The sequence below is a fragment of the Athene noctua genome, chromosome Z (assembly GCF_965140245.1).
Source record: "Athene noctua chromosome Z, bAthNoc1.hap1.1, whole genome shotgun sequence".
Taxonomy (NCBI): Eukaryota; Metazoa; Chordata; class Aves; order Strigiformes; family Strigidae; genus Athene; species Athene noctua.
Genome location: NC_134077.1, coordinates 44443923 through 44458375, shown reverse-complemented (window position 1 = coordinate 44458375; position 14453 = coordinate 44443923). Strand labels below are relative to the sequence as shown.

Genomic DNA, 14453 nt, shown 5'->3' with positions numbered 1-14453 from the left:
GCGTATTTCATTTCCTAATGAAGTTGTTGCGGGGCAGAGATCAGCTTGTGCCAAATTGATAATGAAGTGATGTGCTAGCATACTATATGTATTTTCTCAGGAAGTAGTACAGAGAGCTAAAGCACTTAGGCAGTCTAGAGGAGAAGGGTGTAACAGGGACCAATAAGTGGAAGCTGAACTGAACAAATGCTGATGAGAAATAAGGCCCTTCACATGTGTTTAGAACGATTAACCTCTGGAGCAAGGGACTAATAACCTCTTTACCATCGCTTGCTGTCTTCAGATCAGAATGGGGTGCCTTTTATAGCATGATGTTTTAGTTGTGCATGGATTACTGATTTCATTATAGAGGCAAGTGGATGCTGGTCAGTGGAGTGTGCTTGGTGGAGAGTGAGCTTAGATACAGGCTTCTAGTCTCTGGCACTGGGACTGTACAGCCTATGCCTTCTGTTCCTCTATTGCAGCTGAATTTCAAACTGAACCTTCATGGTGAATCCCCTTTTTTTTTCTTTTTTCTTTTTTTTTTTTTTTCCCCCAGTGCTTGTTTCTAGGAATTTGTGGGCTGGATACGTTGTGTCTGTTGCGTTCTTCAATTTCTAACTTACTTTAGGTTTCTTGAGGTGTGGTGTTTTGTTTTGTTTTAATTTTCCTTAGGATTTTGTTTGATTCTCTTCTCCTTTCTCTTCTTTGGCTTCCCCTGTGGTTGCAGGAAGAGGGGAAGGGACTAAGAAGCCATCTGACCACTCAGTGCCAGCTAAGGTGTGCAGCAGTGGCAAGGGTGAAGAATGATTTTTGAGCAGTGTCCCATTGGTCTTGAGTAGTGCCTGCCAGACTGCCGCAGCATGGAGAAAGGGTGTTTTCTTCTGAAAACTGCCATGCTGCAGAGCTCAGACCTAACTGTGTAGGGGCAGTGTGTGCCTGACTGCAAGAGCACAAAGACTGGATCTCTCTGGCCTGCTTTCTGCACTGCTGCTGGTCCCTTCTGATCCAGTCCAGGGCTGTCGTCAGGGTTGTTTTATTATGCTCTCACACAGTAGGTATGCGCAGGCACTGTGCTGAGTTGCATTGTCCTTTGAAAAGGAGAGTACAAAGGAGGTTTAACATGGGACTAATGTAGCTCTCCTGTTGCCTAGACAAAGTATAAAAATGGACCCAATTTAAATGGGGTTTCGTTTGCTTTCTTTGCAGCTCCCCGGGGAAAGAGAGGCTGGAAAACCTTTTATGCTGTGCTGAAGGGAACAGTCCTGTACTTGCAGAAGGTAGGGGAAATCAGTGTCTTTTGGAAACTAAACAGAGATAGTGCAGCAGGCATCTTCTCTGCTCTCACAACCCACCTCTGGCTCTTTTCCCTCGACACACAGTTGTAGCTGCTCTCTCTGCCCCCCACCCTGTTTACATACACATTCAGGCATGAATCCTTTCATTGACACCCTCCCCCTTTTCACACTTTCAAGATCACTTCCATTGTCCGCATCCACATGTGCACATTATCAGTTCCAGTTCATACCATTGCTGTCACTCATGGCTGAAAAAATAGCCAGTTTCACCAGCAAAGACATCTCTCTCTCTTGCACACATTCCTCTAGGCTCCTTTTTAACATTTAATTTCATACATACGACTTTCCCTTCTGTAACACTGTCCTCCTTTTCCATCTTTTCATAGTATACTTTTATGCAATGCCTGCAAGACCATCTGCAAAACAATTGAATGGCAGCTTGGCCTTGGTAGTGATCTGCAGCTTCTGCTCCACAGCTAAATTGAAGGATAAAAGGATACTTACCCCTGCCCCAAGCAAGATGAGACACTGGTTTCTGACAAACTTTGCTCCTTGACAACCAGAAGTCTAGAAAAATATGTCGAAACCGTTCAGGTCTTTTTGGTGCAAACTTAAGTATATTATAGTACTGTTTAACCATAGTCTTGGAACATGAAATACAACATATGAGTGAGAACTGTCAAAATCAAGTAAATGGTAGCAGCTAAGTAGATTGTAAAGGCATTTTGCCCCTCCAGTGTAGGTGGAGTATTCATGAAGTAGGTAGTGTTTGTCCAGGCTGTCCTGTATTGTACAATTATGCTCCTTTGAAAGCCTTTTAACATTTTGACTGTGTTCTGCAAATATCAAGAGGGCAAGTTTGAGTGCCTACTGCCATTTCCTCCTCCCCTGCTGTGGCTTTCTGAAGTTGTTAGTTTCATTGGATCAGCCTGGATAGTCTCTGAGAAGAGAGACAAGGTGGATGCTCTGGGTGCAGTACATTTATGAGGGGGCTGAAGTCCTGAAACAAACAAAACAGTCTGCAGTCACGATGGAAGATTTGGGCTGAAAGTTGGATGTGACATGCTCAAAGCCAGTGCAAGAGACTAGAACCAAGTCTGCTGAACTGCAGCTGAGCCTTCCCTCTGGTTCTCTTGCTGGCAGCAGGTTCAGATTTTACTAAAGTGGCGTTCGTGACAGGTTTGTTCTTGCCCTTTCCTGGGTGAAATGGGGTCACCTGCTTTGATTTCTGAAGTAGATCATCTTTAGTGTTCTCATGAAAAGACTGGAACCCCTTACGAAGTAAGAAGCTAATAACACATAATTTTCCTATTTGATCTTTGATGGAGGATTAATGAGCTTTTGAGGGGAAGAAAGGGAGATATGGCCTATCTTAGAGTCTTAATTAAATGCTTTTAAGCATATTGGTTTAAAAAACTTTCTGTTGCCAAAATGTAGAGATGCTGATACAGGATGCGAATTTTCTGCAGAATGGTGCTTCCCCCGCTCTCATCCTCCATCCTTTGGAGAGCAACAAAGTAATTTCACATCAAACTGAACCTTTGCAAAATGAAATACATTGCTGTTCTTGTTCTTGTTTGTTATTTGCACACCTTACTCTTGTCACAGCAGTTGAGTGATTACAGGGTGTTTACTCTGCAAAGCTGCCCTCTCCCACTTGGTACTGAAGCCATCTTACTGTAGCAGAGTGACAAGCCAGACTTTTACTTCAGTACTGTAAAAGGTTGACAGAAGGACCCTGATGGGAAGTGACTCATTTCCAGAGTGATGGGGATGTGAACTTCCCGAAGGTGCCTCCAGACCCTGCTCAGCCACAATGCCTCATGCTGCAGCTGTGAAACATCCTCTGATTTCTCTTCAGAAGGTCCATTAGGGCTTTGCCTCAGCCCTGAAATAAACTTTGCTCTTAGGGATGTGGTAGTGCAGAAACAGAGCGTGCCAAGCTTTTAAAATACACAGCTAGACCAAGCTGTTGTAGTAAAAGTCGCTGAGCTGTTGTTTCCTTTTGCAATATGCCAGGAAACTGAAATTATCCTCACTTCAGAAAATTCAGGAGCATTTTAGAACAGTTTGATTGCTTTGCAGGAATGCATAGGTCTGACAGTAGTCATGGGCAAAGGATTTCCTTGCTTTTGTTTGCCTTGTCTCTTGGTTATGGAGTGCTGTAGAGCCGGGTACATTCATAAACGCACACATACATTTTACCTCTTTCTCTGATTATCTGTATATTATCTATGTATCCGTGGAGGTAACAACTGTAATGATGCGTTTCATTGCACTGAGTGCTATTCAGGCAGGGGAGAGAGAAATCTCGCTGTTCTAGGTACTGTGTACACACAAACACATGTACAAACTGCTGCACTATTGCTTTCTGTATTTATCTGTAACTCAACTGTTCCCTTAAGACACTATTGTAATACGTATTTGTAGCAGCTGTGATTCCCACAGTGGGCAGTGTGATTCTAATTCTTCTGTCATTTTGTTTGCATACCAGTTCAGCTCTACTTGTTTTGCTGTCAGAGTCCATGTATGAGAGTGCTGTGTATATAGTGGTCACCTGAGATTTACTGGGGAGTTTATCTGGGCAGTCGTGTCTCTGTGCCCACATTTTACTTTATTTTTTTCCATTGGAAGTGTTCCAGTGCTAATTCCTGTGCTGCATACTGTTTTATTTTTAAATTAGTGATTTAAGAGAGATGGTTTCTGAGTGAGCAGAGAGGCCACCAGAGGGGCTCAGTGGGAGCATTCACAATTAGTCAGCTAAACAGGCCTGCCACAGTATTACATAAATTGAGAGGTTTTACATGTTTGGGATGTTGGCCCTGTCTCTGGACATCCTCAGGCCAAGGTTAATTTCCTGCCCTCTGTTCATAGCAAGAGGAAATAGCAAAGTAGCAGCTTGACAGAATGTCTGTTCACTAGACTGACGTGGGATGTGATTTGTGTACCGAAGAGAGGTTTATAAGGAGAGAATGTAAGGCTGAACTTGCTTCCTTGCTAGAAATTGCTTCTGGGCAAGCACTCCAGGATACAGACCTTCATGTTTTGTTCAGACTCTTCTGTGAGGTTTGCAACATCTTTGCTCTTTGATGTGGCACTTCTACAAAAATACCTGAAAGTATATGAACTCTTAAATGTGCTTCCTCTGTTAAAATATTAGAAGAAAAGAGAGAAAGAATGATGTAAAGTGTTTGATGATGAGACTTTCTGAAAGAGAATTTTGCAGCCATCACATGCAACTGAGTGGAGATATCCACCCACAGTACATTGACTGATAAAAAGCCAAATGCCATTCTCTAGTCTATCAAAAACAGATTTAGAAACATGCTGGCTCTGGGTCAGCATGATGTGGGAAAGTCATTCTCTGGGATTCTGAGAAAGATTAATTCAGCATGTCATTGCATTGTGTGCAACGCTCACATCAGCCTTCAGTTGACAGAGAGGTCACAGTTGCTTTCTGACTCTTCATATATTTCTTGCCACTGTCTTGGTCTAATCTTAGTGAGGTGCCTTCCATTTCAGCTCAACCTCCACGCTGACACCAGCATGGTAGAACATGTGCTGTCCTTGATGGCGTAGGAGGTACAGATGTTCCTGCTCCTCTTGAATTCCCTCAGTTGAAAAGAGTTGGAGGCATTAGAGGAGGAATTTTGACAGCACAATCATGTCCTTCCAGCCTTCTCTGAGGCTGGCCAACTGTGTGGAGACATTTCCGGTATGCTGATCAGTGCTTTTGAGGAAGCTGTCAGACCCCCAGCTGTCAGGATAGATTGCAGCCATCTGATCCAATGGGATTAGCAAGGAATAACATGAACACTCTCTGTCAGTAAGGAGGGGATCTCAGACAGGACTGCTTCTGGGACTGCCCAAATGTGGAATTCTTCTGGAACAGGTTTTGACACCAGCGCAGGTTGTGGACTTTTGGATATATCTCCCAGAGGAAGCTGGAAGACAACAGGCAAGGCGATTGCTTACACTGTCTCAAGGCAGTAATTTGAGGAAAGCCAGAATGCCATGTTTCTAAGGCCTGTCTAAATTAATTTGCTGGTGCTGAAGTTTTCCCAATCTCCCTGGAAGTGGAGCCAGTCATTTCCCCCCAAACTACCACCAAAAAATTAGCTTTTGAAGTCATGAAGGCTTGACCTAGGGGCTTGCTTCCTTCATATTCAAGATGGGGCTGGGTCAGATGTTGGACAGCCTCCTCCAGTTCTTGTCATTTGACTACAGACCTTCCCAGATCTTCCTTGAAGGAGTCTTAGAGAGTGACCTAAGTGAGAGTAGGGAAAGTCCATCATGATATGGAGATTGTGTCAAAGCTTGCTGTGACTCGAGGTATGAGAGAGGAAGGACATTTGGCTTCACTCGCTAACAGACCTTGTAAACCCCTTATGTCACAGATGCTTAGGTTGGAAGCTACCCTTTGGTCATCTGTGCAGCAGTGTTCAGCCTTTCTGCTAGGCCTGCCAGATCTGTGGTGGGTTGTGCCCTTGTCTGGCCTGAAGTGGAGGTGGTGCTGTGACAGTATTGCTGATTAGCTGCATCTCCTTTGATGAAGTGTCTGAGCAGCAGTAAGTTCTGGACTTGGACTAGCTGGACCTCTGTGAGGAAAGATGAGATATGGCAGACGAGCAGGACACTTTGTCTTCCCTTCTAGGAAGTGGTCACCACAGCTGGTGACTCTCCATCTGTTGAAACATCCTGGAGAGCCCTGACCAAACCCAGCCTGGCTGAGAGCATAGATGCCTTCAGCCCCTGCCCCTGCCACCCCCCTACCTTGGTGGGTGTTTCAGATGAGACTAATTTCTGTGATGTACTAAGGGTGAGAAATTGAATCAATTGCAGGCAGCTTTGGCCTCTCCTTCAGAAATTTTGTTTATGCAACATTGCTGGCAAGTGACTTTTCCTGAAAAAGCTCCTGTCTTTCCCAAGCCATTTATAGTCAGATTGGCTTTAAACTGAACTTTTGGCTACACCATGATTATGCCCTCATCCAGTTTCTGTCACTCAGGAGATCAAAGACTGCTCCGAAGCTGACACTTGCAACACAGAGAGTTTGACTCGCTGGTTTTGTCGTTTGGTGTTAGGAGTGGTCCTGTTGTTGTGTCAAAAACCTTAAGTGCTGTGCTTGCCATTTGCAGACCCTGAGCAGAGAGATTTAAAGGAGGTTGCTATATTTGCTCTGTGGAGACTGATAAAGAGGCTTCTCTACTATGTGAGGACTTGCCTAGGACAACAAAGGTAGTTGTTTGAGAAAAATAAAAATTGAGCAGTGGAGGATGAGAACCCAAGCAGGAACCAGCAGCTGAGCAGTGGAGGTGAGAAGCTGGCCATGAAGGATTCCTGAAATGATGGCAAATAATCCACAGCTGTTATGATAGTCAAATACTCCCTGTTTACTCCTCTTCCTGTCAAGCAGGTAGTGGAACTAGTTCTCTCTCTTGCAAAGAGATCAAAAAAGAGAAAGAAATAGAAAGGAAAAGATGTTAAAGGTAGTGGAAGCTGCAACTACTCAAGTCAGGTTGCATTCAGTTCATAATACTTGAATACTATTGATGACTATGGAACAAGGGTTTTCCCTAGATTAAAGGAAAAAGGAGTAGCACATGGAGAAATAAGATGCCATTCTCCCCTGTTAACTCCTGCAGGATGAATATAAGCCAGAAAAAGCTTTGTCGGAGGAAGATCTGAAGAACGCAGTTAGTGTGCATCATGCACTAGCATCCAAGGCAACAGACTATGAGAAGAAACCAAATGTCCTGAAGCTTAAAACAGCAGATTGGAGAGTCCTGCTTTTCCAAGCCCAGTAAGTGCTCTCTTCTGATTTATGCCAGTCATTGAGAAAAGAAAACAGGGCTGAAGGAGGAGTAAATTCATGTTTGGACAGGTTAAAGCAGAGGCTTAAGAAGTTCAATCTGTTTATTTGAACAGAAATAAGTGGTGATTTGATTAGAGTGCACAAGTAGTTCATGAGAAAGAAACACCAGGTTTTAAGAGGCTTTTTAATCTAGCTGAGAAAGGCATAACAAGATGCAGCAGCTGGAAGCTGAAGCTCCAGGAAATTCAATTCAGAAACAAGGCACAAACTTTTAACAGTTAGGGTGATTAATCATTGAAACAAATTACAAAAAGCAGTCTTGGATTTTCGGTCTCCTGATGTCATCGGGTCCTACTGGATGTCTTTCTAGAAGATATACTTTGGTCAGAAACAAACTTAGTACTTAATACAAGAATAATTTGATTAAGTTCTTCAGGCTGTGACAGCCAGACAGAAAAGATGACCTGCCTTTTGTTTCTGACATAAAAACCTGTGCATCAGTCTTGTGCATGAGCCCTTTTCTACTGAGATCTATGTGAGACTTCCTAGAGATCTGTGATGTCCAGCACAACTGAGACCTTAGAACATATGTCTGAATCAGGGCATTGGTTGGCTGTGTCACCTGTGTCATTTGGATTGGATTAGGAAAGATGCATGCTAGGTTGAGTTATGGACCTAATCACAAGCCAGCCTGTGACTGAGATAACCTGACAGTAACTGCTTGCAAAGACAGAGGAGAAGACTGAACAGACTCTAAGACTTATCCAGTTCTTATTATTCTCGCTTTTAAAATGCCATTTAAGCGGTGGGAAAGAGGTAGAGAATGTTGAGTCAACAGGTGCTTAATAAGTGTTTCTTCCACAGGAGCCAAGAAGAAATGCAGACCTGGATCAACAAGATAAACTGTGTGGCTGCTGTCTTCTCTGCACCTCCATTTCCAGCGGCAATTGGCTCTCAGAAGAAATTCAGTCGCCCACTCCTGCCAGCCACCACAACGAAGCTATCTCAGGTGAGTTGTTTTTATACAGAGGGTAGGTGATAGCAATTTCTGTGGCTGGCTAGAGACTGGACAGTACTCCTTGGCGTTGTTTTGTGGCTATCACCACTAGTATTCCTAGGAAAAATAGGCTTGCACAGTGAATCTTTGCTTGTTTCCTGATGCAAGATTTGAAGTGGCAGAAGAGTAGGAGCAGATTTGGAAGTAATTTTTTTATATTTTTGAAGAAAAGAAACAATCACCAGTATTCCTAGTATCAGATACAGAGTTTCCATCCTTCAGTTATGCGTCTGCAGAGGACATTTCAAATATTGTCTGACTGGTGTTTTTTTGAATTTGAGTGTTTGTTGCCACTCATTTCAGAAGAAATGGATATAGTCCTGGTCTTTGGCTTATTGGGGTGATAAAAGGAGAAAGCTGATGCATTAGGCAAGCATCAGTGTATTTCTCCAGACTTGAACCCTTATCTGCTGGGGGATTTCCTGTGTAATGTATACTTATTAACTTGTTTCTTGCCTGAATGTCTTCAGTCTCCCCTTGTGATCACACAACCTTTTAGCCTCCATAACAACCTGTGGTAGGGAGTTTCACAGCTCTACTACTTCTAGCACGAAAAAACACATACTTCTGCTTGTTTCAGACTGACTGTGTCTGATGCTTGTGCCCATAGATCTGTGTCCCTTGGGAGCTGTGATGCATGCCTGCAATTCCTGCTGCACTGGCAGGAATACGGTATTGATTGCACTGATCATGTAGACAAAGTGGCAGAGGTGATAGATCCCAATCCTAGGTATATACTTTACAGGTGAACCTGCTGTAGCTTTTAAAGTCATCTGCCTATGCTGGATTGCTTCATTTTTCACCATCGTCATAGCTTAGCAACACTCCTTAGATACCACTATCTCATAATCTGCATTTCTCTAAGGGGGTGGTTTTTTTATGTCGCCCTTGCTTTTTCCCTCTTTGTGGCAGTAGCCTTTCTTCTTACAAAGTGGCAATTGACTTTCCATCTTCTATTCTAGGTTAAAGTTTAAAACATATCTCATACAGAATAATACTAAATTTTCATCCTCGTGGTTTTACCTTTCCCTTGTGCATACCATCTTTAAAATACTGTATGGAGCTTGAATATCTACCCTCAGTCACCAAACAAAGTTTTTTTACTCATCATTGTTTTGTGTGATCGTTCCATTTAGTGTGTTATTTCCTATTCTCATTGTTTCTGTTTAAGGTGGAAAGGAAAAAAGTAGAACACAGCCCTGTGGTTTGTGTCTTAAAAGAAGGGGACACATGAAAAGTGAAATAAAATAAGCTGTTTTAGCTAAGGCAGAGGGATGTTAAGTGTTCAAAGCAGATAAATTCAAAAGCAAGCAGAAACATGTCTGCTTTTATCTGTCAGTATGGAAAAGCTTCCAGCAGGCTGCTTCTCATCTGACAGGCAGAAAAATATGAATTGTCAAATCCCTGTGGTTGCTCTTTAGGATTTTGTGGGCTGATGGACAGTACTTCTTCAAAGAGCCTGTTCCTGGTCAGGTAGAAGTCGGGATGCAGTGAGAACCTAACATGTGCAAGGGGGAGAGGTTAGACATGGCAGGTTGTGCAAGATCATTGTACCAAGTTTGCTTTCAAAAGCAGATCAAGGTCTGATCTTGGTTAGTCCAACCAAAGAGGGATGTAACAAAGCGATATATAAAGGAATAACCAGTCTAGAAAAGATCTACTAGTTTGGATTTTTTTTCTCTGAGATTGTTCATGCACACACAAAAGCTCCAAAGGACTGCTGCCCTGGAAATTACAAGTGCCAAATTAATAGCTGCTCAAGGACCTCCTGTCATCAGGCTATAGAATTCACTGCAACAGAATGTCATTGGGACCGGGGATTCAGCACAATGTAAAGAGTGATTGGGCACTCTAATAGAGCAAGTAGATCCAGGGTAGTTACTAACAGCAACAAGAATTTTTGGCAGCCAGTAGTGAGTGGTTTGAGCCCTACCATGTACAGGCAGAGGCAAATTATCCCACATGTTTCTTTCTTCAGTTCTCTTGCAGAAGAGTTGAAACACAGGATTAGTTGGGGCTCAACTATAATCCTCTGTAGAAGCTTTCCCTTTTTCTGCTCCTTTCCGCTGTTCCAGCTCAGTGAGCTGGAAGGCTCAGCCCTGGTGTGACACAGTGCAGTGCAGGCATGTCCAGGCTAGGCTTGAAGCACCAAGCTGCACAGCCATGCCAGTGGGAGACAACTACTGGCAGCTGTCCCCTCCTCTAAGGCTAGGTACATATGCAGGAGCTAAGATGGGTACAACTCTGGCTAAGTCACTGACATCTGCATAATCTTGTCTATATTTTAGACTCGCCTAATTCAAACATAATTTTAGATCCAAGCCAAGAAATGGCCAGAAGGCCATGCTGCAGGAGCTGGAAAGCTTCTGAGCTGAGGGAAGGTTAGTTGACAGATGGATGGGAGGAAGTGAGTGGGCCTGGGATTATGATAAAGGAAATTGCCTAGAAAGGGAGTGTAGCATCTCCTCACTTTGTCCAACTACACAGTGGGATAAAAGCTGGTAACAGCTTAGCAAAATTAAATACCTTTTGGGGACTGGACAGCCCTTCCTCTTCTAGATGTATTGTATTATTCTGAACAAATCTAAACCACAGACCAGAGTGTGTTTGGCAGTGCAGAAACAGAAGGAAGGGCCCTTACTCCATGCCCTTTCTGTCCTGAAAGGAACTACTTTTACACTGCAAAGAACTGAGGCAAGGTCTCTGCCTGTCTCATTTAGTCCTTGGTCTGACTGCATATGCAGCAGTATTAATTTGCCAAAAAATATATTAGAGCAGAAGTGTCATGTTGCTAGTAATGCTCTGCAGCAAGCTGCTTCCATTGCTCTCACAAGGCAAGGGATGACAGGTTTGCTATCCTTCCTGGTGGCATCTGCTAGCTGCTGAGTTTTTATGCAAACTTGGCCACTTTGCTTGGGTGCCTTCAAGAGAGCTGTTGGGGACAGAGCTCTGGAATAACAGACATAATCTAATTAATTAAAATTAGTTAAAGGAAAGAAGGAGAGAGAGAAAGAAAAAGAAACTACTATTGTACAGAGTTCTCTCTGTTTTCCTTTGCTTACCAAGTATTTTAGATTCTATCACTTAAGTGCCTAATGTGTTTCTGAAGGATGAACAGCTGAAGTCGCATGAAGCTAAATTGAAGCAGATCTCCACTGAGCTCGCCGAACATCGGTCCTATCCTCCTGACAAGAAGCTTAAAGGCAAGGAAATAGATGATTACAAACTGAAGGACCACTATCTGGAGTTTGAAGTATGTATGGGAAACATTACTTCTAGTTTTCGGGTGTGTATTTGTCAAATGGTCTTATACTTGGGGTACAGTCCTTAAGTTCTGCATTTTTCACCTTACTTCACTAAGGAATATGTTCTTGTTAGATATGTCACAGAAATCCCAGAAGCTGTGATGTGGCTCTTTCTGGTAAGGACTTCCTGTGACCTTTGGCTCTTCATCTGTAAAATGGAGGGTAAACATGTGTCCCTCTGTCCTTGCCTGATGTATCTATTTGAAGAGATGTTAAGGTCTTCAGGCAGGAACTGTCTCATGTTGTAAAAACTATGTGTTGCTTAATGTGTTGACACCTCAATCTTTAAAGAATTACTTCATTCTACAGTAATGCAGATCATGATTATTGTCTTCCATTGGTATGTTCTGAAGGAACTGCTTTTCTAAAATTATTGTCATGGACATGCCTCATCAGAGCCATTTGTATTGTGTACCAGTGAGCTGGACATCAGGACAAGCAGGAAAAGGGCAATCCAGGACATTTCTGGAGTTCACTGACAACAACTTCCTAACACAGGTGACCAAGTAGCATACAAGTAGAGGCACTTTGCTGGAGCTTTCACTTATAAACTAGGAAGAATTGGTTGGGGATATGAAAGTCAGGGGCAACCATGGCAGCAGTGACCACAAGATGTTGGACTTCATGATCCTGAAAGGAGGGGTCAGAATAAAAAAATAGGATCACAACCCTGAACTTCATGAGAGCTGACTTTGTCTTGTTCAGGGAACTGCTTAGAAGGATCCCATTAGATACAAGCTTGGTCAGTAGACAGCTTTGAGAGTGTGGTCACTTTTCAGGGATCACCTCCTTCAAGCTGAGGAATTCACCCTGACAAGCAAGAAACCAAGCAAAGATGGCTGAAGGCCTTCATGGATGAACAAGTTGTTCCTGGCAAAGCTCCACCATAAAAAGGAAGTGTGCAGGAGATGGAAACAGTGACAGGTGAGACAGGAGGAATAGAGATACTGTCCAAGGATGTAGGATCACATTTAGGAAAGCCATCTTTCATTTTGTGGTGGCAGATGTGAAGGGCAAGAAGAAAGGTTTCTACAGGTATCTTAGCAGCAGTAGAGCAAGGGAAAATATGGGCCTAGTTGTGGCCCATAATGGGACAGGAGACTCACTAAGAGCTGGGAAAGGCCAGGGTACTCAATGGCTTTTTTTGTCTGGGTCTCTACTAGTTAGACCAGCCTTCAGCAGTCACAAATACATGAGCACAGTGGGAAAATCTGGAGCAAGGAAGACTTACCCTTTGGTGAAGGATGATAAAGTAAGGGAATATTTACACTGGACATACACAAGTCCATGAGATCTGATGGGATGCACTCATGAGTGCTGAGGGAACTGGATGATCTGGATGATCATTGTGAGACCTTCACACTTGGCACAGATTTTGCAGGCCATGTTGAACTATCAGTAGGTAGTTAAAAAAAAAAGAGCGAGCTATATGAAAATCCTTAGTGGAAACCTTCCCCTGGTTTTGGGGTTTCCTCACCTTCCTGTCAGAACAATATACCGTCAGGGTCAGGCAGGAGCTGGTGATAGACCTTGCTGCATGGGGTCAAAGGAGAAGGGCAGGAGGCAGGTGAGGCAGTATTTTGTACTTGGCTCTTTCAGGCTGAAACAGCAGACCAGACCTTGCATCTGTGTACATGCTGATACATCTCCAGAAGCACACTAAAAGGGCCTGCAAGTCCCAAAGGAAGCAGCATAGTCCCATTAGGAAGGAAGCCAGATTTCTGTAGGCCCTTGTAGTTCCTTTTTGTTCACCCACTGACATTCCCTTCATTCTTCTTCCTGATGAAAGACAAATGAGGTGTTTCCTTCTCAGGGGAGGTAAACCAGGAGTGCCTAGTCCTTGTTCAGGGATGCATCCAGGAACTGCTCGTGTCTTTGCTTGTAGACAAAAAGGAAGGAGCATTTATCCTTGCTTGCTGTCTGAGATAGTACTGCTCCAAATGATGGTTGCTCACTGCAGCAAATTTAAGGTTTGAGAGAGATCTTTTGAGTGTTGTCAGGTGAGAGGTGAAGCTAGAAATTTGATGCGTAGCTACCTCATCTCCAGTTTTTGGAGATAATGTTGGAGAAGTTTTCGAATGGTTTTAACTTCTGTGTTGTTACTTTCTTGATAGAATTTTCCAGATTTATTCCTTTTAAGAAAAATATCCACCAGCTTCAATACCTAGTTAGATCACTGAAAGCAAGTTTGTTGCAGTTGAAATCGAAATAGAAACTTCCAAATGCATTGCTTGATTGTGATAGAAATCATGGGCCCACAAAGTCCAGGGCAAATGACCATTGGCAGACATGCAAGGTAGAAACTGGTCCTGGATTGCCATTCTGATTGCTTGATTTGTGACCCTGATGGTGTTTACTGGACCAACAGAAAGCAGAAGTCCGTATGGCAGCGAAGTCCCTCTCTCCCTTGATGATCCCAGGCTTAGAGCACTGATTTGCCTTCTCTTTTACAGAGTTGTCCTGTTTGCTGTATGATGAATCATTCATCAGCCCAGTGCATCATCATCATGGTTGTGCTTGCTAGTTCTTCATTTCCTTTTTTTACTGAAAGACATATCATACCTGCTTCATGTGTTTCTCTCTCACCTGTGGAGCTGAAGCTCCGGATATGGAATTGATAGTAATACTTGTAAATTTATTTTTTAGGTGGATTCTTTTATGATCCTCTATGAAGTTTTGTTTATTCAAAGGGCTTTTCAGAAGCCCAGTCACATTCTCTCTTTTTTTTATATTCCAACTTCAAAGCAGTTACCAAGCTTTTTGACTTCCTGCCCTAAAATAAGTGTTATTACCAGAACTTTATTATTTTGTTATAAACTGGAAGAATTTTACTTAAGCACTTCTTCCTCTGTCAGGAACATAATAGTTTGGCAGCTACTTTGCCACTTTGAAATATAAATTAACAGTCAGTACGGATGTTTATGTCATCCTTCCCTGGCCCCCAGCTGACTGAGGTCACCTTAATTACAATGCCTGCACCACATTTTCAGTGAATATGT

General features: G+C 43.1%; 1 protein-coding gene across 6 annotated transcripts in view; it reads left to right on the top strand.

Moving 5' to 3' along the window:
- Positions 1-14453, top strand: part of PSD3 (pleckstrin and Sec7 domain containing 3) — a 110566-nt gene that overhangs the window by 85506 nt on the left and 10607 nt on the right. For all 6 annotated transcript variants that reach the window (XM_074933106.1, XM_074933105.1, XM_074933108.1 and 3 more), the window contains 4 exons: positions 1189-1259; positions 6923-7080; positions 7957-8101; positions 11259-11402. In XM_074933106.1, coding sequence (XP_074789207.1) covers positions 1189-1259; positions 6923-7080; positions 7957-8101; positions 11259-11402 — 518 coding nt within the window. The remainder of the gene's footprint in view (positions 1-1188; positions 1260-6922; positions 7081-7956; positions 8102-11258; positions 11403-14453) is intronic.